Source organism: Sapajus apella, unplaced genomic scaffold (genome assembly GCF_009761245.1).
Source record: "Sapajus apella isolate SASKATOON/1434 unplaced genomic scaffold, GSC_monkey_1.0 scaffold64, whole genome shotgun sequence".
In the NCBI taxonomy this organism is placed as follows: Eukaryota; Metazoa; Chordata; class Mammalia; order Primates; family Cebidae; genus Sapajus; species Sapajus apella.
In genome coordinates, this window is record NW_022437004.1 from 4,381,878 (window position 1) to 4,407,674 (window position 25,797).

At 35.7% G+C, this 25,797-nt stretch overlaps 1 protein-coding gene across 15 annotated transcripts in view; it reads right to left on the reverse strand.

Moving 5' to 3' along the window:
- The window catches only part of HFM1 (helicase for meiosis 1), a 122,148-nt gene that overhangs the window by 37,167 nt on the left and 59,184 nt on the right, over positions 1 to 25,797 (reverse strand). For 14 of the 15 annotated variants that reach the window (XR_004259746.1, XM_032247856.1, XM_032247861.1 and 11 more), the window contains 10 exons: positions 16,507 to 16,598; positions 13,937 to 14,043; positions 13,797 to 13,844; positions 10,209 to 10,306; positions 9,993 to 10,124; positions 7,643 to 7,728; positions 7,343 to 7,426; positions 7,055 to 7,212; positions 5,133 to 5,236; positions 4,520 to 4,666 (listed from right to left, as the gene is read on the reverse strand). Coding sequence is in view for 14 of the 15 variants with exons in the window: in XM_032247856.1 (XP_032103747.1) it covers positions 4,520 to 4,666; positions 5,133 to 5,236; positions 7,055 to 7,212; positions 7,343 to 7,426; positions 7,643 to 7,728; positions 9,993 to 10,124; positions 10,209 to 10,306; positions 13,797 to 13,844; positions 13,937 to 14,043; positions 16,507 to 16,598 (1,056 nt within the window). In the remaining variant the exon portion in view is untranslated. The remainder of the gene's footprint in view (positions 1 to 4,519; positions 4,667 to 5,132; positions 5,237 to 7,054; positions 7,213 to 7,342; positions 7,427 to 7,642; positions 7,729 to 9,992; positions 10,125 to 10,208; positions 10,307 to 13,796; positions 13,845 to 13,936; positions 14,044 to 16,506; positions 16,599 to 25,797) is intronic. The other variant, XM_032247859.1, reaches the window with a different exon arrangement.

Sequence of the window (25,797 nt, forward strand, 5' to 3'; positions counted from 1 at the left end):
ATGGTCTCGATCTCTTGACCTCGTGATCCACCCGCCTCGGCCTCCCAAAGTGCTGGGATTACAGGCTTGAGCCACCGCGCCCGGCTGAATTTTAGTTTCTTTAGTCCTCATTGCTTCCACAAATCTCCGATGCCCTAAAAATTGTAATTTTTATAAGGTATGAAGGTTTTCATAGTTGTAGCTGTGGAAGTACTGGCCTACCACAAAACTATATCCTACACAGAAATGGAAGCTCTTCTGTGTTCTTCAAAAAGGAAGAAGATAAATGCTCATGCACTCACAGAACAGTTCTAAATGTGCTCTTCCTGCCACTACTCACTGCAGTTACTATTTATCATAATTGCCAGCACTCTTCAGAGAGCATGACTAATCAAGCTGCTGCTCTCACATTCCCCAGTATCTGTTAACTGCTCCCCTTATGGGTCAAAAGAGTGAAAATAGGACTAACTGAATAAGAGCTGCAAGGTAGACTGCCTATGCTGCAAGTGTTTACATATTTAGTGTTTGTTTTGTAGATTTAATTACAGAGCTATGTAAACATTTTACATTATTATAAAACAAAATTAATTTTTGAAAGCTATTCCTAAAAATATAAAATAAAATAAAACAAATGAAAGTATATATATATTCAGAGTGGCATGGCCACAAACCGAGAATCTATTCCAAGTGATTTTTAAACACATTAATTTGACTACTGAGATATAATCTCAGGTAGTAAGATACAGTCTAAGAACAAAAATACATGCAAAATAATTCTGAAATGTTAATGATCATATTAAGAGTGGTAATCTGGTGTTGTTAGACTGTTTGTTGTGTGTAATGTATATAAAGGATAGAAAATTAGTGATATTCTATCACTTTTGGAGCCATCGAGAACCAAGTTTCTCAGCATGATAGGAGGCCTATATAGATAATTGAGTTTAAGGATAAATTCTGTATCTCTGAATTTGATTTGTACATATAAGTATGAATTCATGATGTATTATATCTTTTAAAACAAAAAATAGTCCCATAATACTTAACTCTATGCATGAAAAAAATCTAAGAGATCATGATCACTCAATGGCAATGAGCTCCTCTAGGACACAGATTGTGATCTCTAGAAACCACTATCATTAAAAAAAAAAAGGCTTCTTGGACAAAGGGTTTATTTATGTATGAGTCTGAGGTTACACATATATGAGATGAGCCTAGAACAGCATATTACTCTGCATAGCAAAGAAGCTTTCAAAACTACTAGAAACAGCCAAAAGGACTCAGGAGTTAATCTGATATATCTAGATGGCATCAAGATGATAATTTATCTACAATATTTATGAGACAGTTTGAACACTGACTTAATATTGGATGATATTAAATAGATTTTATCTATAAAAGTAATGTAGTTCAAAAAATCTTTACCATTTAGATAGATATATAATGAAACATTTACAGAGGAAATACTATGATATCTAAAATTTGCTTCGAAATACGGATGGAAAAAAACTAAAGAGAGGTATAGATGAAACAGTAGTAGCCATGAGTTGATCACTGTTTAAAGTGGATAATGAATAAATGAAAGTTCATCATATGCTTCTACTTTTGTATATATTTGAAAAATTCCCATAATAAAAAATAGTAATTCATTTTCACTCTGATTTGCCTTAACAAATCTGTCGATTCTTGTACATCACTTGCTCTCCCCGACAATGGCTGTAAGAATGGCGTAAGTATGGAAAAGGAAAAACATATAGTGACATGATTTACCTGTGTCCCCAACAAAAACTCAACTTGAGTTATATCTCCCAGAATTCCCACGTGTTGTGGGAGGGACCCAGGGGGAGGTAACTGAATCATGGAGGTCAGTCTTTCCCATGCTATTCTCATGATAGTGAATATGTCTCATGAGATCTAATGGGTTCATCAGGGGTTTCTGCTTTTGCTTCTTCCTCATTTTTTTCTTGCCACCACTATATAAGAAGTGCCCTTCAATTCCCACCATGATTCTGAGGCCTCCCCAGCCATGTGGAACTCTACGTCCAATTAAACTTCTTTTTCTTCCCAGTCTTGGGTATGTCTTTATCAGCAATGTGAAAATAGATTAATACAGTAAACTGGTACCAGTAGAGTGGAATGTTGCTGAAAAGATACCCAAAAATGTGGAAGCGGCTTTGAAACTGGGTAACAGGCAGAGGTTGGAACAGTTTGCAGAGCTCAGAAGAAGACAGGAAAATGTAGGAAAGTTTATAACGTCCTAGAGACTTGCTGAATGGCTTTGCCCAAAATGCTGATAGTGATATGGATAATATGTCCAGGTTGAGGTGGTCACAGATGAAGATTAGAAACTTTTTGGGAACTGAAGCAAAGGTGAATTTTGTTATGTTTTAGCAAAGAGATTGGTGGCATTTTGCCCCTGCCCAAGAGATTTGTGGAACTTTGAACTTGATGATTTTGGGTATCTGGTGGAAAAATTTCTAAGCAGCAAAGCATCCAAGATGTGACTTGGGTACTGTTAAAGCCATTTTGTTTTAAAAGGGGAAGAGGGCATAAAAGTTCAGAAAATTTATCCCAGCATTTTGGGAGGTTGAGACAGGTGGATCACCTGAGGTCAGGAGTTCGAGACCAGCCTGACCAATATGGTGAAACTCCATCTCTACTAAAAATACAAAAATTAGCCAAGCATGGTGGCAGGCTCCTGTAATCCCTGTTACTCAGGAGGCTGAGGCAGGAGAGCTGCTTGAACCAGTGAGGCAGGGGTTGCAGTGAGCCAAGATCGTGCTACTGTACTCCAGCCTGGGTGACAAAGTGAGACTCTGTTTAAAAAAAAAAAAAAAATTTGCAGACAATTTGCAGCATATGTGATAGAAAAGAAAAACCCATTTTCTAGGGAGAAATTCAAGCTGGCTGCAGAAATTTGCATAAGTAGCAAGGAACCTAATGTTAATCCTGAAGACCATAGGGAAAATGTTTCCAGGCCATTTCAGAGATCTTCACAGCAGCCCCTTTCATCACAGGCCTGGAGCCCCAGAAGGAAAAAGTGGTTTCATGGGCTGGGCCAAGGGTTCCCATGCTGTGTGCAGCCTAGGGATTTGGTGTCCTGTGTCCCAGCTGCTCCAGCTGTGGCTGAAAGCAGTTCAATGTGCAGCTCCGGCTGCAGCTTCAAAGGTTGGAGGCCCCAAGCCTTGGCAGCTTCCACATGGTATTGAGCCTACAGGTGCACAGAGTCAAGAATTGAGATTTGGGAACCTCTGCCTGGATTTCAGAAGATGTATGGAAATGCCTAGATGCCCAGGCAAAAGTTTGCTACAGGAGTGGGGCCCTCATGGAGAGCTTCTGATAAGGCAGTGCAGAAGGGAAATGTGGGGTTGGATCCCCCACACAGAGTCCTTAATGGGGTGCTGCCTAGTGGAGCTGTGAGAAGAGGACCACCATCCTCCAGACCCCAGAAAGGTAGATTCACTGACAGCTTGAACTGTGTATCTGGAAAAGCTGCAGATGCTCAACACCAACCTGTGAAAGCAGACAGTAGGGAGGCTGTACCCTGCAAAGCCACAGGGCTGGATCTGCCCAAGACCATGGAAACCCACCTTTTGCATCAGCATGACCTGAATGTGAGACCTGGAGTCAAAGGAGATCATTTTGGAGCTTTAAAATTTGACTGCCCCACTGGATTTGTGACATGCATGGAGCCTGTAGCCCCTTTGTTTTGGCTAATTTCTCCCATTTGGAATGACTGTATTTACTCAACACCTGTATCCCCATTATATCAAAGAAGTAACTAGCTCGTTTTTGATTTTACAGGATCATAAGCAAAAGAGACTTGCCTTGTCTCAGATGAGACTTTGAACTGTGGACTTTTGGGTTAATGCTGAAATGAGTTAAGACTTTGGGGGACTGTCGGGAAGACGTCATTCATTTTGAAATTCAGGACATGAGATTGGGAGGGGCCATGGATGGAATGATATGGTTTGGCTGTGTCCCCACCAAAATCTCAACTTGAGTTGTATCTCCCAGAATTCATACGTGTTGTGGGAGGGAGCCAGGGAAGGTAATTTAATCATGGAGGCCAAACTTTCCTGTGCTATTCTTGTGATGGTGAATAAGTCTCATGAGATCTGATGGGTTTATCAGGATTTTCTGCTTTTGCTTCTTCCTCATTTTTCTCTTGCCATCATCATGTAAGAAGTGCCTTTCACCTCCCACCATGATTCTGAGGCCTCCCCAGCCATGTGGAACCATAAGTCCAATTAAACCTCTTTTTCTTCCCAGTCTCAGGTATGTTTTTATCAGCAGTGTGAAAATGGACTTATACATATACCAAAAGATGAATCAAAAAATTTGTCCCCCAAACATAACCCTAATTTGACAAAAATTATAAGACAGAATTTCTACTATATCCTATCAATGCAATTACTATGAAGCTTAAAGATCTTATTCCAGAGTGTTCTCAATCTGACTCTTGCAGTACTATCACACTGAATACTCCTCCCTAGCCATACCTTTGCTTTAATATAAAATCGGGATTAATAGAGCTCTTTACCTTTATTAGGCCCTGCTATGGTAGATCCATCTGAATGCTTAGAATGGGAAATCTGTGTTTCAGATTTTCTTCTCATAGTCATTTGATTTCCAAACCTCTTGGGTTCTAAGTAAAAGACTGTAAATTTCTGCTGAATATCAAGCCCAACTGGAAAATGAAAAAAAGTATACAAATGCTTATTTAAGTCATATAAATCCACAGGAGAACATTTATTTCTTTTTATCTCTCTTATATTTTTATAGCTTCTAGAGCTAAGAAGTCCAGAAAGTTAAAATATTTTTGAAGGGTTAAAAAATATGACAACTAAAAAATTACATATTTATTGTTACAAAAATAAAACTCAATCTTCTAACAATAATTGCAATTTAACTATCTAGGGAAATAAAATATATATAAATGAAAAGATAAACTTTTATAAATGTCATCCTGGTCCATGCTATCTTTTATATATCTAAATACATGAAACTTCCTTTAAAATTTATTCACATTATCTAAATATATTATTTTTGCATAATACCATTTATACTGCTTTTCTGTACCAACATAAAGGATGTAATTTTTAAATGCAATTATATTATTTACATTCCTGTCTTCATTACTTCAATTAACTTACCAAATTCAGAACTTATTAGATTTATGCTAAGATCTTCAGATTTAAGAGCTCTCTTCACAGCAATCTTCTTAGCCCAATTTCCAGCTTTTAGCAAAATAGAATCCCTGAAAAGTAGTATAGTTTAGTAATCCAAACACTAAATGACATATATATAAATCTTCAAGGGTTAATTGTTCTTAAGAAAAATATTCTCTAGTAGTAAACTGAAATAATTTACTGAAAATTGCTTTCCTCAACTTTTCATGAGGGAGAATGAAGTATCAATGGAAATCTCCTGACCATGATTTTTTTTTAATTAATTTTCTTTTTTTTGAGACAGGGTCTCACTCTGTTGCCTGAGCTGGGGTACAGTGGTGCAATCATAGCTCACTGTAGCCTCAAACTCCTAGGCTCAGGCAGTCCTCCTGCCTCAGTTTCCTGAGTAGCTGGGACCACAAGCACGTTGGACCATGCCCAGATTATTTATTTATTTATTTTTGTAGAAATAGGGTCTCACTTTGTTGCCCAGGCTGGTCTGTAACTCCAGGCTTTAAGTGATCTTCCTGCCTCAGCATCTCAACGTGCTGAGATTACAGGTGTGAGCTACCACATCTAGTCTATAATTTTCTTAATTACAGCTGTTTCCAAGTTGCATTTTCTCATTTCAGTCCCAATAAAAATATATACTTGCTATTAATAATGCGTGATCTTGCCCCTAAATCACTATCATTTAAAACTGACTATATTAAGTTATGTGTATTATGAGAACAACTTCAATTGTATTTTTAAATTTATATAAAATATAGTCTGTATCTAATAACATCATAAACAAACCAGCAACCAATTTTATGACTGAACTTATTTTAGTCTCATGTGGTCACAGATTTATTAGTCACAGAGAAAAAAGATTTGTACAATAGCATATTATCTGTAAGTGTGTCATGGTTAGCTGCAGGAGAGCAGTTACCAGTGAAAGGGTTATGCTGGTCACTGCAGTCCCTTCAGAAACCTTGCATGTGACTTTTTGGGAAAGAATCTTCTAGTATTTACTGGCAGCAATTAGGAGAATCTCATTTCAGAACCACTGCCATTCCTGAACTTACAAGTACAGTAAGATGGTCCGGAGTCTAGGCTCTAGAGTCAAACTGCTTGGGTTAAAATCTAGACTTTGCTATTAACTAGCTATATGACCATGATTAAGGTTTGATTAATCATAAATCAAACTCATTAAACTCTTTTTGTCTCAATATCCTCCTCTACAAAATATGGATAGCACCTGTCTCATACAGATATTAAATAATTCAATATTTGGAACCTACTAAGTGCTAAAAAAAAAAATTAGCTATAGCTATAACCTACTAAGTGTTGAAAAAAATAGCTATAGCTATAACTGATATCCTTAGAGATCGCTTATGACATTCTGGGAGAAAATAATAGTGTCTGGAAAAATGCTGAAGTAAAAATTATAGAATGGCATGCTACAGAACTAGATATAAGGGAGGGTACCTCCTCTACACATTTGCTCTGATTGCTCGGATCTTACAATGGAGCTATAGTAATTTGTTAGATTTTAATTTGAAAGTAGAAGATGTATTTCGAGGTCAGTAGGAGAAAGACTGTATTCAAACAGTAGTAGGACCAGGAATGACTGGAGAAAAGCAGTGAAATAAGAAAGACCTCCTAGAGGTCATCTACTCACTTGTTTCAGACCATGGTGATAGATTTTATACTTTGTTCATTTGAGTACTAAATGTCACAGTTTAAATCAACAGACCCAATGTTAATATCTTCTTTAAAAGAAAAATAGAGAAACTATCCCATTATTGTGTCAGGAAAAAGTAATTTAGTTGATCCCATAATGATCTTGTTACTTTTTTTTCCAGTGGAATTTTTCTTTTACAATATATGCTTAGAAATAAAATCATCAGAAATTTCACACTTACACAATCTTGTGCAGATAAACTACTTGATTATCTGCATCACCTATGATTAAGGTAACATAGTGAGAATCCGATGCTGTTCTTTTAATTTGTAGGTGTTCAAAGTTTCTTAATATAACAGTCACTAATATTTCCGCCGTGGTATCACTATATCTTGAAATCTTCAAAAAAAGGACAAGCATAAAAAGTGTTTTAAAAAAATCTTACTTCTCATACTCAGCTGATGCCTATTTATGGGTGGCTTTATTCCTGAAAAGACAATAAAATATCTAAGAAACAAAAAATATTTACCTGTTCCACTTTAAGTTCATATTTTGGTAGATACATCACAGTTTCTTTTATCTGGGTTCCAAAGGGGGGATGTCTATTTAAAATCTAAAAACATTTACATCGTTATATTTTTACCACAACACTTGAAATGCTAGTAAAATATTTTTTAGAATAAATAGCTTTAATAATGCTTATCACCCAAAACCTTGGTAAGTTAAAATACTTATGATTATGAGAAGGAAAATAACTTTCAATAGAAATAAAGGTAGGCCTCAGAATTTAGACAGAATTCAGGAATTAGGAATAAGTGAATATAAATACCAATTCAAGTTCCCTTGCATCTGTTTCTTCTAATTTTTTAAAGGAAGTCAAACCAGCATTTATGATTGCATTTGACAATGTTATACCTGTGGAAAATTAATCAAACAACAACTTAAAAATAATCAACTTTAAATAAAATATACATTTAAATATTTAAAAACTAGTTTTTAAAAAAATTTAAGATCCAGTCAAATAACTAACTTAAAGTTTTTATAAAAAGTTTTCAATTGGATTATTTGGGTTGTGACATTATTCAATTATTGATACTTATTCAGACTGAAATAAAATATGCATTTCCTTTATAAAAGAAAGTGAAGCTCTGGTCCACATGATGACTCACCCTTTAGTTTTACTATATGTCATCCATAGGGCAAGCACCAAGAGATATGTACTTTTATACTCATGCTTGAAAGAAAGGCAACATGATTCAAGTCTCACGCTTAAATGAAGCAAGGGAACACTGCTTCATGAAGCTATGGCTCTCTGAGCATTTCTGTCTTAGAAATACAGTTCTATGCTTCTGTACCTAAACCAAACTATTTTACTCTACTTCCAATGCTTTCCCAATGCATTTAGAATGAAGTGGCAATTTCCTTACTGGGGCCAAATTTTCTTACCTATATGACAGCCTATCTCTCTAATCTAATTTCCTCTCACTCTCCTGTTGCTGACTACTTTCCAGCCCCTCTGGCTTTTATTTTGTTCCTTAAATATATCAAGTTCATTTTCATCTTTGGACCTTTCCTATTTCCTTATACTTTCAGAAGGCAGAATTTAAAATTCTTATATGCTTATGAATGTATTTATCCCAATCCTCAAATAAAAGACACTGTGAGCAGTATAAAATTCCAAAATATTGTCTAAGGCACATATATTACATATATTACTGGTGAAGGTATGACACTATTTCCTTACTCATATATTTACTTGTTCTTGGGATTTTCTCTTTGTTCTTCTTAAGACACAGCTTTTAGTATTCATATTCCTAATGTTAATTTCCATTTCCCATCAAAATGTCTGTCTTTTAACTTTTTAGTTTATAGCCACCATTAACATCAATTTGTATGCATTACTTTTTTTTCAAGATGCTCAGTAACAACTTGGATTTGACTTTTTGTTTGGATTCTCTCACTTTTCTATTATATGACATTTTTCTGGGCAATATTTGTTTTTTTCTTTTCAGCTGTAATGACTTTGTGTGAAAACAGGTTAGTTCAACAATCTGGAAGGGACAGAATGCAATGAATGCCCATATTGATGATACTCTAGAAAGCCAGAAAGATTGGCTTTTTCAAGTATAATGAAACTTATTAGTAATCACTTAGCCTAATTTTAAAATTTTCTAAATGTTGTAAGGAATCACTTTTCCAATTGAGAACTTTTGCCTTTATGGGACGGATGTGGTATTTGGTTGCCAGGACTTCTGTAAGAAGGTAAGCCTTTCCATCAGGAATCTCTCCCCTTGCTTTCACCAGCCAACCCCCCTTCACCCCAGCTCCCATGACTTCCTAGTTAGCCCTGTGTCACCTCACTCATTTCAAATTTCACGGATAAAAAAAGTAAGACTTCATAAAACAGTTGGTAATCTTTGTTCAAATAAATAACAAGACAATTCCTAAAAATCCATTATTTATTTTGTTGATACCCCCAAGATGTAGACAAAATTGCAAAACTAACAAGGCTATCAGTCATGAGAAAGTAACTCTCTTTTTAGAATTCTAGCTATCTAAGAAGGAATAGGGTCACAAGGTCACAGGTATCAAACAGGAAAATCCTTTGTAAATGGTACTCCCTACAGTCTCAGAGCACACCCTACACAAGGTCCCTATAGACAAAATAATCAGGCACAATCTTTCGTGTACAGAATCTCTATGAAAATCGGTATTAATACTCTACTGTTATTGAAAACCAAAAAAAAAAATTTAAGACATAAATAAGTGACATAATTTTCTGTAATGAATTAGGAATGGCTGGGATTGCTAACTCTGTACCTTGCAATTGAGATCAAAACAAAATATTAGTCATAAAAGTGGAAGAGAGGGCATCACATAGTTACCTAATTACTAAAACAAATTTTCACTCATGGTATGAGAAAAAATTTTCAGATAAGAGCATTAATTTTTTTAGGTTTCTCATGTACTCATGTATCATTCAGTTGATTTCAAAGGGAATCCTTTAAGGAAGAGCAAATGAAAATCAGATTTCTGAAAGTAGAGTACAACACTTATTTAAGCCTACAAATACATATCTTCTTTAAAGGTCTGTAATCATCACAGAATAATTTTACTAACGGTGAATACAAAATAAATGGCAAACATTGCCAAACTGCCTGCCTGTATTCAGCACTTACCAATTTTTTCCAGTTGTTTGGATACATGCTGAGAGTTTTCCCAAAGTTTACACCTAAAACATTTAGCTAAAATCAAACTATTCAATAGTACAGCAAACTTCTTTTCTTGAGCGGCTACAAAATCTGACAACCCTAAAAAAAATTTTCCAACATTAAATCGAGTACACCAGTTTATTGGGAAAAAAATATTTAAAATCCACTAATTCTGTAACATACATCTTGTAATTCGGGAGCCTTGTCTGAAAATCTTTGCAGTATCTTGTGTCAAAGCAAAATCTTGTATGGGAATACATCCTAGTTGAGCCTGAATAAGACTTGGAGAAAGAAAACAAATCTGTTACTCCTTTGTAAGGGTTATCTATCTCACAGTATTTGATATCACTCACTGAAGTATTCCTTCTTAAAACATTTTTCTGCCTTTATTTCTGCAATACTACATGATTCTCTATCTTGTATAATTATTATTGCAGGTCAACAATAAAAGTTCATTCCTGTTTTCCCAACTCCTCAAAGTTGTCTTTATTTATTATTTATTGCTCTTCTTTATTCAATCTCTGTCTCAAAAATCTCATTTCTTCTCAGACTTTCATTATAATCTCTAGATTGACAAATTACAGGAGACCTTCACTTAGACTGTTACTTTAATCTCAACACATCTCAAATTGTTTTCATATTATCCTCCAAGACAGTTCTGTCTTTTAGCTCTACTATTTCTTTTCAAGGAATTATAGAAAAATAATACAATTTGTTTTATCAACAAATTCTTATTAAATGCCAGGCATAGTATTATGTGCTGATAATTCTGTTCAGTGTATGAAGGTCAGTAGCATACTAGCTGGTTGTTCAAAACCAGCAGCTGCTTGGCTACTGAATTTGAGGTGATAGTTGTTATGAGGGGTGAAAAGACACTAGTGCCTATGTGCCTACTATATCCCAGGTTCTCTGCTACCTGTTTTGCCCATAAACTTACCTAATCAGACATTGATATGCAAATCACTGGTGGTTCTAACTCAAATTATTATACGTATTGCTACTCTCCTGGGGGAATCTCTTTTTAAAAAACAAATTTATTCCTAAACTGCTCAGTAGGAGGAGGTCTTTTGGTAAAACCAAAACAGTCAGCTACACAAAGAAAAAGGACAGAATAGTTATATTTCATGATTTAGATTAGCAGAAGATATGTGAAAATTGAAAGAAGTAATCAACTCACTTCCTGCAATGGATCCATACAGCTGAAATTTAAACTATTAACTTTTTTTGGCTATGGTATATGGTTCTGAAAATTATTTTATATCATCTATTAAGAAATAGTTATAAAGATACACAATTACTAACAAAGAAGGAACTGATGGAAAAATGTGAATGGGGTGCTTTTAAAAGCTGGGTAAATAAAACTTGTTAAGCTACCTAGGGATACATAAATGTGGAGTACAAAATTGCTGGAGTAAAAGTAAGACTTTTGAAGAAATATTTATTTATATTAAAAAGCAATTATTTCTAATAAATAAATAAGAGACTTTTCAACATCATACTTCCCCGTCAGAAATCTTATTTCAAGAAGCAGTAATAAAACAGGGATAGGAGAAAAGACAGAGATTTATGCTAGTAGGTACAGAACCATGGCAGGACTCTTGGTTTCTCTGCACCAGATAAGGCAAGAAGTGATGTCCTGTAATCTTACCCATGAGCTTGTCCTCAGTAGAAACAGAAGTTCCACAGCCTCAGATGAGGTGGCACTTCTACCACCTCAACTAACAGGGGCAGAGTTACATGGTAATTATGACTAACCCGGGGTTAGTATAAGAATTAAATGAGATAAGGTATTGATTCAGTTAGAATGAGATTAAACCATGACCAGACCTTATCAGTATATACACAAACAGTTTATTCTCATATGTAAAAGAAAGCCAGAGTTGGGAAGTCCATGGCTTCGTATGGTGGCTCCATATCATACCCTGTCAGTTCACTGAAAAATACCAGTTAAAAAAACAGAGCTAGTGCTGAAGAGGGAAGACCTAGGAGTTAAAGCTAGGAAGAATTTTAAAATAGCCTTAAATTAAAAGGGCAGAACCAGGCATGGTGCATCACACCTGTAATTCCAGCACTTTGGGAGGCCAAGGCAGGTGGATCACTTTTGAGGTCAAGAGTTTGGGACTAGCCTGGCCAACATGGTGAAACCCCGTCACTACTAAAATTACAAAAATTAGCCAGGTGTGATGGCATGTGCCTGTAATGCCAGCTACAGAAGCTGAGGCAGGAGTATCACTTAAGCCTGGGAGGCAGAGGTTGCAATGAGCCAAGATCATGCCATTGCACTCGAGCCTGGGCCACAGTGTAATACTGTCTCAAAAAAAAAAAAAGAAAAAGAAAAAAATTAAAAGGGCAGAAACTTGAAGGATAAAATTCTAAAACTAAGGATTAACATCTACTTGGAGAAGAACAGATGTGAAGTTCAGCAAAGTAACAGGGATATGACAAAGCCATGAAAAAATTAACTATTAGTCACCACTGCCTACAAATATACTATAAATGTTTGATTAAGCCCCTTCCATCCCATATATACACACTCACTCTCTCTTTTCTCGGCTATGCTTAAGTAAGATGTACAAAAGCAGGAAATGATAATGGGAATCTAAATTATGATATGTATAAAAACAATTATAATAATTAAAATCTGACAGCTTCAATCAACATAATGTATTACCCAATTTAAGGCAAAGTTAATGGAAGCACTGAAATTGCAAATAAAGTGTTCCCAAGAAAATGAGTGTGGAAAGATACTTGATTTAATTTGACTCAATAATTTATGCAACACCGTATACTCGGGGAAAAATGAGAAAATCAAGAGTTCTAGATAGCAACATAACCTTGGCAAAGTCATAACTTATCTGTGGATCACTTACGTCATTGTAAAATGACAGGACAGGGCTATATGATCTCTAAGGTTATATGAATTTATAGAAATAAGTATTTGAATATAGAAATACAGCTAAGAAAATAAACATTAACTTCTGTGGTAGAAGCTATAAATCTGCCTAATGAGATATAAAAAACAATGAGAAGGTTGCTTTATAGACTTAAAGGTATTTGGAAGATAAAATTTAATGAGATGTCAGGAAGAACCCCAAAGAAAGGATGGGCTCCTCTAGCTATGGATGAAAAGAAATTCTTTGGCTAATTGTTTTATTGAGCCACATTAAAAAAAACCATTTCACCTTAAATTACATAACACTAAGACCTGCATACTCAGAAAACCAAGCAGTTAGCATGGCAGAAGACAGTATCATTGCATTTGTGATTGCAAACTGCTAAAAGACACAAGTTATGGTGTAGCCTTAATTACTCTTTCAATTACTAATCTTTATATAAACTCCCTATTTATGGCAGAATAGTCATCCACTGTCACATACACACTCCTTTATTCACAATGTTGCTTTTACTCTGTCTCTCCCAGAATGCCACTACCATTCAATAGACATTTATTACACAGGTTTTTATATAGTCCATTATTTTTATATATATTGTTCTCATTCAAGCTAACTTGAAAACTCCTGACAATGAGAAACAAAAGAAGCATGCCTTCTTTCAACCGTCTATCTTGCCTCAACAGAATCTACTCCGAACAAATGTTTAAGAAAAAGTATTCACAAATCATCAATTTTAAAGTCTGAGAGTTCTAAGAAATTAATTTCGCATCTACATTCTGACTCCTTTTTATGTATATTTTTCTGTATTAAGAAAAACAAATGTAAAATGTTTTAAAACCAAAAAAATAAAACATTCATAAGTATGAATCATCTTTACCAATTTACTTTCATTTCTCTTGTTTTAATTCTTCCTTCCATGGGAAATCTATAAATAAAACCACATGGCAAGACATGTATTATTTATTTTAATTAAATAAAACCTCTTAAAATTATTTAAAACATATGTAATTTCTGTACCTGATAGTTATCCGATTTGGATCTTTGTTCAAAGTATTCAGTGTTTTCTTTTCATTTATTCTTAACTGTATATCTAGAAATTCCTTGCAGCCAGCTATCATTGTAACCTATAACATTTCAGAAGTTGTCCATTTAATGAAGTCTATTTTTTGTTTCTTTCCTCTCATTTTCTTTCTCAAAATTTATTTATTTTTTATACTGCTTTAAACCATCACAGTTTTATCAATTAACATAACAAGAGTTAAAAACCTGCTTTATACATTTTGCTTCTTTAAGGATTCATTCATTCACTAACAAATGCTTACAAACTCCTATTATATACCAGACATTACATTAGACACCAGGACTATACAAATAAGATTTTAAAGATTAACAAGATACAATTTAAAATATCTAGCCCAGTGCCTGCCATATAGTAATAAATAAGTCCTCAAAAAACATTGCTTTTGTTACTACTACTACTACTACTGCTATTACTACTATTCTACTGTTTAATAGTTTGCAAATCATTATCTCAATTGAGGATAATTTAGTCATAGAAAGAATGTTTTAGATATTAGGAAATTTGGATTCTAGAGCCTACTTCTGCCAGGTAACAAAAAAAGGAGTCTCTATGCTTTCATTTTCCACATATCTAAAATGGAACTAACAATTGTTTTAATTTTCTTATACACTTGCTGAACTCAAGATCAGATGAGTTAATGTTAATAGTGGGTGTTTTCTACTCTTGATTTCTCCTTTCTTAACAATGTTTACCTAACAATACAAACCTTCCATTTTTGTGGGTAAAAAACCTGTAGGCATAATGAATTTTGAGACATTCATTTGTGTATTTCCCTTGAGGATTCTCTTGTACCTAGTATACATAATAGCTCCTGTTTAGAAGATAATAAGAAGGGTCTTTGAATACTCTATTGCCAATGTAATGCAATATTTAAATTCATACATATAACTAGTTTCAAATGTAATTATCACATTATGTTAAAATTACTTTTTTCCCTTGGATTTTCAAATTTCTCCACTTGCTTGGGTTATTTCTTTTTCAATTATACTATCATTTCTGAGAATGAAATAGACAATTACACTTAGAAAATGAGTAACAGTATTTAATAAGTCAGTGACTATATGTATGATCAAATAAGTGTTACATATCAGCTAGATATTGAGCTTTAATAGAATAATTTTCTTTTGATTATTCATGATGTGTCATCTCTGTGACCTTGTTTCAGCAAAATGAACAGCACTCCCCACCCAACCTCCCTTTTTTCACTTATCTCGGAAAAAGTTAGTCTTTCAGTACGTGTTGTTAGTACGTAGTTTCTAAGTTATGTTTTGTCACTGGGTTGAAGTATATTTGTTAAAGTATGTGTGTGTATGCATGTAACCATAAACTATAGTCATATCTGTTTCATTTTGAGGATTTTCTCCTTTGTAATGTAAAGAAATTCGAAGTTGTCAAAGTTCCTTAAATGTGTTAGCTTAGATTCTTTATGTGCCTTTCATGAAAGATATGTTTTCATTAATTTTACTGATGGACCTGTAATATCCACATTGTGAAGCTGTGTACGAAATTCAACTATAATATGAATAAATTTGAATCATGAGAAATATGGGTTGAAAAGCCACAAAGAAGCACATATTGGTGACAATCGTTAATGAAATCCTGAACTTTATTCTGTGTAATTGTGTTAACTAATCCTAATAAATTTAAATTTTTTAAATTTTACATATAAAAAAAATACAAACCTTCTATTTTTCATCAATTGTTGTTTATGTGACTCCTCAATCACAACTGGAATTCTACTGTGCAATTTTTACTATAATAATCTTACCACAGTAATCAAATTCAATGTTTTAAATAAAAATGAATGGCTTAAATTTGAGAGTAAATATTTTCTTTTATAAATATTGTTTCACATTCATGTTCTGAGTGAAGGAAGAAAGGACCAATGTAGTTACCATGCACCAACGAGATGCCTACGGTCCTGTTCACTGCTGCAGCTGCGAAGTTGCCCCACTGTTGATATTTTAGCATAACCTGTTATTATTCCCATTTTCTCTACAACCAGTATTTGATCTGGGTCATCACCAATACTATTCTATTCCCATAGTTCTCACTATTCTGACACAAAGATTTAAGGAGAGGTTGCAAGTACATGGCACACATGCTGCAACTCACTATCCTTCACTCATGGCAGACTTTCCTAATATATCACACCACATCATCTTGGAATCTTCCTTACATGTTATTACATTCTATAGCCACTACCAAGGTAATTAGCATTATCACCTAAGTTGTAAAGTAGTTGCCATACCTACTTTGGTTTTGTACGTAAATTGTCTTAGCTCTGATAAGAGTAAAAACAGAAAATATAATATATTCTAAGAAGGACTATTCCATATCTCATGATCAGAAGTATACCGGAGGAGACATATGCATTCTTAGAAATGCTTTCCTTTCTGCTCATTAATTCTTAAATTATATGAGATGATATACAAATTAGTTGTTTCTCAAATATTATTTTATACTACATGATTATGTATTTATTTTCTAGTGAAAATTAATTTACCAGATCTGATAAGGTTTCTTTTCCACTGATTGTATAAAATTTCTTCACCGTCTCAAATGTAATATAATACCAAGCCATCAATCTTCCTGCTTCTGTAAGAAAAGATGGAAAAACGAACAGTCCCCTCACTGACTGAAACAACTTGTATTTTTATGTTTAACAAACATTTCCTGAAGAAAGAAGAAGCAAGATGGTGAAACAAAAGCCTACATCATTGTTCTCTGCTGCAGGAACACCAAATTTTAACAAGAATCTGCACACAGAAAAGCACTGTCACAAGAATCAAAAATCAGGTACCATCTTGGCCATGGCTAGGTAGAGAAACAAGGAGGCTCTTGGGGTCTCCAAGTCCAGGGCTAGGCTCGTAGACAGCATTTCTGGACCTGCCCTGGGCCAGAGACCTACTGCCCTGAAGGATGAGTCCCAGGCCTGGGAGCATTCACTATACACTGACAGAGAGCCCTTGGGCTTTAAGTGAATATCAGTGATGACCTGGCAGAACCCCCGAGGATAAGTGAAGGTGGTGGTCACAGGCAGAGACTTTTCTGCCTATAGAAAGGAGAGGAAAGAATGTAAAGGAATGTGTATTTTGGTTTGAATGCCAGCTTAGCCACAGTAGAACAGAATATCAGGTAAATTGCTAAGGTTTTTGACTCCAATCCCTGGTTCCCAGACAGCATCTCTGGACACACCCAGGACCTGGGAGAACTCACCATCCTGAAGGTAAAGGCCTTGGGCAAGGCCCAGTGCTGTGCTGGCTTCAGGTCTGACCCAGCACAATCCCAGTGGTGGTGGCCACAGGAGTGCTTACATCAGCACAGCCCCAATTCCAGGTGGCTCAGCACAGAGAGACAGAGAATCTGTATTTTTGGGGAAAAGTAAGGGGAAAGAACAAGAGTCTTTGCCTGGTAGTCCAGAGAATTCTTCTTTATTTTATCCATGACCACCAAGGTGGTATGTCTATGAATTTGCAAAAACCACAGCATAATTGGGCTTTTGGCCAAAGTCCCTTTGAATACCTGGAAAGCCTTCTCAAAAAGGACAGGCAAAAACAAGCCCAGGCTGTGAAGACTATAATAAATACCTAACTGCTGAATGCCCAGACACCAAAGAACACCTCCAGGAAAACATGACCTCACCAAATGAACTAAACAAGGCACTAGGAACTAATCCTAGAAAAAGAGAGATATATAACCTTTCAGACAGAGAATTCAAAATAGCTGTTTTGAAGAAACTCAAAGAAATTCAAGATAACACAGAAAGGAATTCAGAATTCTATCGATAAATAACAAAGAGATTGAAATAATTAAAGAATTAAGCAGAAATTCTAGAGTTGAAAAATGCAATGACATGCTGAAGAATGCATCAGAGTCTCTTAGCAGCACTGATCAAGCAGAAGAAAGAATAAGTGAACTTGAAGACAGGCTATTTGAAAATACACAGTCAGAGGAGACAAAAGAAAAAATCATTTTAAAAAACAATGAAGCACACCTATGAGATCTAGAAAATAGCCTCAAAAGGGCAAATCTAAGAGTTATTGGCCTTAAAGAAGAGGTACAGAAAGAGATGGGGATAGAAAGTTTATTCAAAGGTATAATATCGGAGAACATCCCAAACACAGAAAAGAATATCAACATTCAAGTTAAAGAAGGTTATAGAATACCAAACAGATTTAACCAAAAGAAGGATACCTTGTGGTATTTAATAATCAAATTCTCAAAGGTCAAGGATAAAGAAAGGATCCTAAAAGCAGTGAGTGAAAAGAAACAAATAACATACGATGGAGCTCCAGTGTGTCTAGCAGCAGACTTTTCAGGTGCAACCTTACAGGCCATGACAGAGTGGCATGAAATATTTAAAGTGCTGAAGAAAAAAGCCCTTTTACTCGAGAATAGTATGTCTGGTGAAAATATCCTTTAATGATGAAGGAGAAATAAAGACATTCCTAGACTAAAAAAAAGCTATGGGGTTTCATCAGCACCATACTTGTCCTCTAAGAAATGCTAACGGGAGTTCCTCAATCGGAAAGAAAAGGATGTTAATAAACAAGAAGAAAATCATTTGAAGGTACAAATATAGTAAGCACACAGAAAAGCACAGAATATTGTAACACTGTAATTGTGGTATGTAAACTTCTCTTGACTTAAATAGACTAAATGAGGAAGCAATCAAAAATAATAGCTACAACAGCTTTTCAGGACATAAAATAATAAGATGTAAAGGAAAATAAGAAAAAGGTAAAAAGCATGGGGATGAAGTTAAAATGTAGAGTGTTTATCAGTTTTCTTTTTGCATTTTTGTTTGCTTGTTTAGGCAATCAGTGTTAGGTTATCATCAGTGTGAAATAATGGGTTATAAGATAGTATTTACAAATCCCATGGTAACCTCAAATTGAAAAACATACAACAGATACACTAAAAATAAAAAGCAAGAAATTAAAGCATGCAACAGAGAAAATCACCTGCACTAAAAGGAAGACAGGAAAGACAGAAAGAAGGAAGATAAGAATGTAAAACAACCAGAAAACAAATAACAAAATGGCAGGAGTAAGTTCCTACTTATCAATAATAACACTGAATGTAAACGGACTAAACTCTGTAATAAAAATACATAGAGTGAGGCTGGGCACAGTGGGTCATGCCTATAATACCAGCAATTTGAAAGGCCAAAGCAGGAGGACTGCCTGAGCTCAGCATTTTGAGACAAGCCTGAGCAACATGGCAAAACTCCATTTCTACCAAAAATACAAAAAAATTAGTCAGGAATGGTGGCGCACACCTGTGGTCCCAGCTGCTTGGTGGGCACTGAGATAGGAGGGTCACTTGAGCCTGGGAAGTGGTTATAGTGAGGAGCACCCAGATATATAAAGCAAATATTATTAGAGCTAAAGAGGAAGATAGGCCCCAATATGAGCTGGAGACTTCAATACCCCACTTTCAGCACTGGACAGATCATCCAGACAGAAAACCAACAATGAAACATTGAATTTAATCTGCACTGTAGACCAAATGGACCTAATAGATATTTACAAAACATTTCATCCAACAGCTGCAGAATATACATCTTTCTCATGGATCATTCAAGGAAAGACCATATGTTAGGTCACAAAACAGGTCTTAAAACACTTTTAAAAATTGAAATAATTTCAAACTTCTTCTCTGATCACAGTGGAAACTAGAAATAAATAGCAAAAGGAAACTTGGAAACTATACAAATACATGGGAATTAAACAACATGCTCCTGAACAACAAGTGGGTCAGTGAAGAAATTAAGATGAAAATTGAAAAATTTCTTGAAACAAATGATATTGGAAATACAACATACCAAAACTAATAGGATAAAAGTAGTATGAAGAGAAAAGTTTATAGCTACAAGTGCCTACATCAAAAAAGAAGAAAAATGTCAAATAGAAAATCTAATGATGCATCCTAACTAAAAAAGCAAGCACTAAGCAAACACAAAATTAGTAGCAAAAAAAAAAAAAATCAGAGCAGAAATATAATTGAAATGAAGAAAACAATACAAAAGACCAATGAAAAAAAAAATTGGTTTTTTGAAAAGTTTAACAAAATTGACAAACCTTTAGCTAGACTTAGAAGAAAAAGAGAAGATCCAAGTAAATAAAATCAGAGATGAAAAAGAAGACATTACAACTGATACCAGAGAAATTCAAAGGATCACTAGTGGCTACTAGGAGCAACTATATGCCAATAAGTTGGAAAATCTCAAGGAAATGAACAAATTCCTAGACACATACAACCTACTAAGATTGAACCATGAAGAAACCCAAAACCTGAACAGAAAAATAACAAGTAATGAGATAGAAGCCCTAATAAAGTCTCCCAGTAAAGAGAAGCCTGGAAAACTCAATGGCTTCACTGCTGAATTCTACCAAATATTTAAAGAAGAACTAACACAAATCCTAAACTGTTTCAAAAAATAGAGAACGATGAAACACTTCCAAACTTACTCTACGAGGACAGTATTAACGTGATGCCAAAACCAGAAAAAGACATACCAAAAAAGTGAAACTACAGGCCAATATCTTTGATGAGTATTAATGCAAAAACCCTCAACAAAATACTAGCAAACCAAATTCAACAACACACTAAAAAGATTATTCAATATGACCAAGTGGGGTTTATCCCAGGGATGTAAGCATAGTTCAATGTATGCAAATCAATCAGTGTGATACAGCATATCAAGACAATGAAGAACAAACATCATATGAGGATTTCAACTGATGCTGAAAAGCATCTGATAAAATTCAACATTCAGTCACAATAGGCACCATCAAAAAACTGGGTATAGAAGGAATAATAAAGCCATATATGACAACCTACAGCTGGTATCATACTGAATGGGGACAAATTGAAAGCCTTTCCTCTCAGATATGAAATATGACAAGGATGTCCACTTTCACCACTATTATTCACCATAGTATTGGAAGTCCTAGCTAGAGCAATCAGATAGGAGAAATAAATAAAGGACATTCAAATTGGAAAGGAAGAAGTTAAATTATCCTTGTTTACAGATAGATGATATAAACTTATATTTGGAAAAACATACAGACTCCACAAGTAAACTGTCAGAAATAATAAACAAAGTCATGTTGCAGGATACACAATCAGCATACAAAATTGGGTAGCATTCCTGTATGCTAACAGTGAAAAATCTGAAAAAGAAATAAAAAAGAATCCCATTTATTATAGCCACAACTAAAATTAAATATCTAGGAATTAAGGAATAAAGTGAAGGATCTCTGTAATTAAAACTACAAAACACTGATAAAAGAAATTGAAAAGGACACCAAAAAATGAAAAAATAGTCCATGAAAAAAAAATCTGAAAAAGAGAGGGATTTCTGCCAAGATGGCTGAATAGAAACAAATGAGGTACCTAGTTCATTTCCAAGGGACTAGTTGGACAGTGGGCATAGCCCAAAGAGAGCAAACCGAGGCAGGGAAGGGTGCTGCTCCACCCAGGAGGTGCATCTGATTGGAAGATCGGGGGATTTCCCCCTCTGGTACATTGGACCAGATATTATGCTTCTCCCAAAGCCTCTGCAACCCACAGACCAGAAGATCTTCCACCCGAGTGACCTGAAAAGAGTTGAATAGCAGCCCCAGCCGGTGCTGCGGATTATCAGCACACATCTAGGTGGACACACTGGCTGGCCAGGAGAGCCTGTGGGACTGAGCTACCGGCCCCCAAGAGAGAGAGGGTGCTAAAAAGTAGGGAGACAGGCGATAGGCTAGGTGGGTCCCTCCCTGCACAAAGCCCAGCAGGGTGAAGCCCTCTTGCTTGAGGGTTTTGCAGCCAGCACTTCAGTTCAAGCTGGACCCGGAAGGATGGAGCTCAGTGGGGGAAGGACATCTGCCATTACAGAGGCAGGCCTAATCTCCCTGTGTAAACAAAAGACACAGGAAGCCTACTCAGCAGCCAGACTGAGTTGGTGGCAGGCCAGCAGCAACTCTACAGGCAGACGAGAAACAGACTGCATGATCAAGAGACTCCCTGAAATCAAAGCTAGATAAATCCATGAAGATGGGAAGAAACCAGCACAAAAAGGATGAAACCATCAAAGACCAGAATGTCTCTCCTCTTCCAAGGGATCACAACTCCTCATCAACAAGAATACAAAACAGATGGAGAATGAATTTGATGAACTGACAGAAGCAGGCTTCAGAAGGTGGGTAGTAACAAACTTCTCTGAGCTAAAGGAACATGTTCTAACCCAATGCAAAGAAACCAAAAACCTTGAAAAAAGGTTAGATGAAATGCTATCTAGAATAAACAGCTAAGAGAAGAACATAAACGATTTGATTGAGTTGAAAAACACAGCACGAGAATTTCGCGAGGCATACACAAGTTTCAATAGCTGAATCGATCAAGCAGAAGAAAAGAGATCAGAGATTGAAGATGAACTCAGTGAAATAAAACAAGAAGGCAAGACTAGAGAAAAAAAGAGTAAAAAGAAATGAACAAAGCCTCCAATAAATATAGGATTATGTGAAAAGACCTAATCTACACTTGATTGGTATATCTGAATGTGACAGGGAGAATGAATCCAAGCTGTAAAACACTCTCCAGGATATTATCCAGGAGAACTTCCCCAACTTAGCAAGGCAGGCCAACATTAAAATCCAGGAAATATACAGAACATCACAAAGACACTCCTCAAGAAGAGCAATCCCAAGGCACATATTATCAGATTCACTAGGGTTGAAATGAAGGAAAAAATGCTAAGAGCAGCCAGAGAGAAATGTGAGGTCACCCACACAGGGAAGCCCATCAGACTCACAGTGGATCTCTTGGCAGAAACCCTACAAGCCAGAAGAGAGTGGGGGCCAATATTCAACATCCTTAAAGAAAAGAACTTGCAACCCAGAATCTTATATCCAGCCAAACTAAGCTTCATAAGTGAAGGAGAAATAAAATCCTTTACAAAGAAGCAACTACTGACTTTGTCAGCACCAGAATTGCCTTACAAGAGCTTCTAAAGGAAGCACTGAACATGAAAAGAACAACCAGTACCAGCCACTACAAAAATGTACCAATGGCAAAGACCAATGATGCAATGAAACTGCATCAACTAACAGGCAAAACAACCAACCAGTAACAAAATAAAGGGATGGAAGAAGATTTACCAAGCAAATGAAGAGAAAAAAAAAAAAGCAGGGTTGCAATCCTACTCTCTGTTAAAATGAACTTCAAACTAACAAAGATCAAAAGAGACAAAGAAAGACATTACATAATGATAAAAAGATCAATGCAGCAAGAGCTAACTATCTTAAATATATATGCACCCAATACAGGAGCACCCAGCTACATAAAGCAAGTTCTTAATGACGTACAAAGAGACTTAGACTCCCACACTATAATAGTGGGAGACTTTAACACTCCACTGTCAATATTAGATAGATCAACGAGACAGAAAATCAACTAGGATATCCAGGACCTGAAAGCAGATCTGGACCAAGGGGACCTAATAGACACCTACAGAACTCTCCACCCCAAATCCACAGAATATATATTCTTCTCAGCACCAAATTGCACTTACTCTAAAACTGACCACATAATTGGAAGTAAATTACTCCTCAGCAAATGCAAAAGAACGGAAATCATATCAAATAGTCTCTCAGATCACAGCGCAATCAAATAAGAACTCAGGATTAAGAAACTCACCCAAAACCACACAACTACATGGAAACTGAACAACTTACTCCTGAATGACAAACAGATAAACAATGAAATGAAGGCAGAAATAAAGGTGTTCTTCAAAATCAATGAGAATGAAGACACAATATACCAGAATCTCTGGGACACATTTAAAGTAGTGTCTAGAGGGAAATTTATAGCAATAAATGCCCACATGAGAAGCGAGGAAAGATCGAAAATCAACCCCCATCATCAAAATTGAAAGAGCTAGAGGAGCAAGATCAAAAACATTCAAAAGTGAGCAGAAGACAAGAAATAACTAAGATCAGAGCAAAACTGAGGAGATAGAGACACAAAAAACCCTTCAAAAAATCAATAAAGCCAAGAGCTGGTTTTTTGAAAAAAATCAACAAAATAGACAGTCTGCTAGTCAGATTAATAAAAAAGAAAAGAGAGAAGACTCGAATAGATGCAATAAAAAATGATAAAGGGGTTATCACCACCAAAGCCACAGAAATACGAACCACCATCAGAGATTACTACAAACAACTCTACACACATAAATCAGCAAATCCAGAAGAAATGGATAAATTCCTGGATACTTACACTCTCCCAAGACTAAACCAGTTGAATCCCTGAATAGACAAATGACAATATCTGAAGTTGAGGCAGTAATTAATAGCCTACCAATCAAAAAAAGTCCAGGTCCAGGCAGGTTTACAGCTGTTTTCTACCAGATATACAAAGAGGAGCTGGTACCATTCCTTCTGAAATTATTCCAAACAATACAAAAAGAGGGAATCCTCCCTAACTCATTTTATGAGACCAACATCATCCTGTTACCAAATCCTGGCAGAGACACAACTGAAAAAGAAAACTTCGGGCCAATATCCATGATGAACATCGATGCAAAAAATCTTTAATAAAATACTGGCAAACCAAATGCAACAGCATATCAAAAAGCTTATCCGTCACGATCAAGTAGACTTCATCCCGGGGATGCAAGGCTGGTTTAACATATGCAACTCTATAAACATAATCCATCATATAAACAGAGCCAAAGAATAAACCACATGATCATCTCAATAGATGCAGAGAAGGCCTTTGACAAAATTAAACAGCACTTTATGCTAAAAACTCTCAATAAACTAGGTATTAATAGAATGTATCTCAACATAATAAAAGCTATTTACAACAAACTCACAGCCAATATCATGCTGAATGGGCAAAAACCAGAAGCATTCTCTTTGAAAACTGGCACCAGACAAGGATGCCCTCTCTGACCCATTCCTATCCAATATAGTATTAGAAGTTCTAGCCAGCGCAATTAGGGAAGAAAAAGAAATAAAGGTTATTCAGTTAGGAAAAGAGGAAGTCAAATTCTCTCTACTTGCAGACAACATGATTGCATATTTACAAGACCCCATCATGTCAGCCCAAAATCTTCTTAAGCTGATAAGCAACTTCAGCAAAGTCTCCAGATACAAAATCAATGTGCAGAAATCACAACCATTCCTATACACCAATAACAGACAAACAGAGAGCCAAATCATGGTGAACTCTCATTCACAAATTGCCACAAAGAGAATAAAATATCTAGGAATACAACTAACAAAGGATGCGAAGGACCTCTTCAAGGAGAACTACAAACCACTGCTCAAGGAAATAAGGGAGGACACAAACAGATGAAAAACATCCCATGCTCATGGTTAGGAAGAATCAATATTGTGAAAATGGCCGTACTGCCCAAAGTAATTTACAGATTCAATGCTATCCCCATCAAGCTACCATTGACCTTCTTCACAGAACTGGAAAAAAACACTTTAAACTTCATATGGAACCAAAAGAGAGCCCGCATAGCCAAGACAATCCTAAGCAAAAAGAGCAAAGCTAGAGGCATCATGCTAACTTGACTTCAAACTATACTACAAGGCTACTGTAATCAAAACAGCATGGTACTGGTACCAAAACAGAGACACAGACCAACGAAACAGAACAGAGGTCCTGGAAGCAATGCCACACAGTTACAACCATCTGATCTTTGACAAAACTGACAAAAATAGGCAATGAGGAAAGGATCCCCTGTTCTATTAATGGTGTTGGGAGAACTGGCTAGCCATGTGCAGAAAGT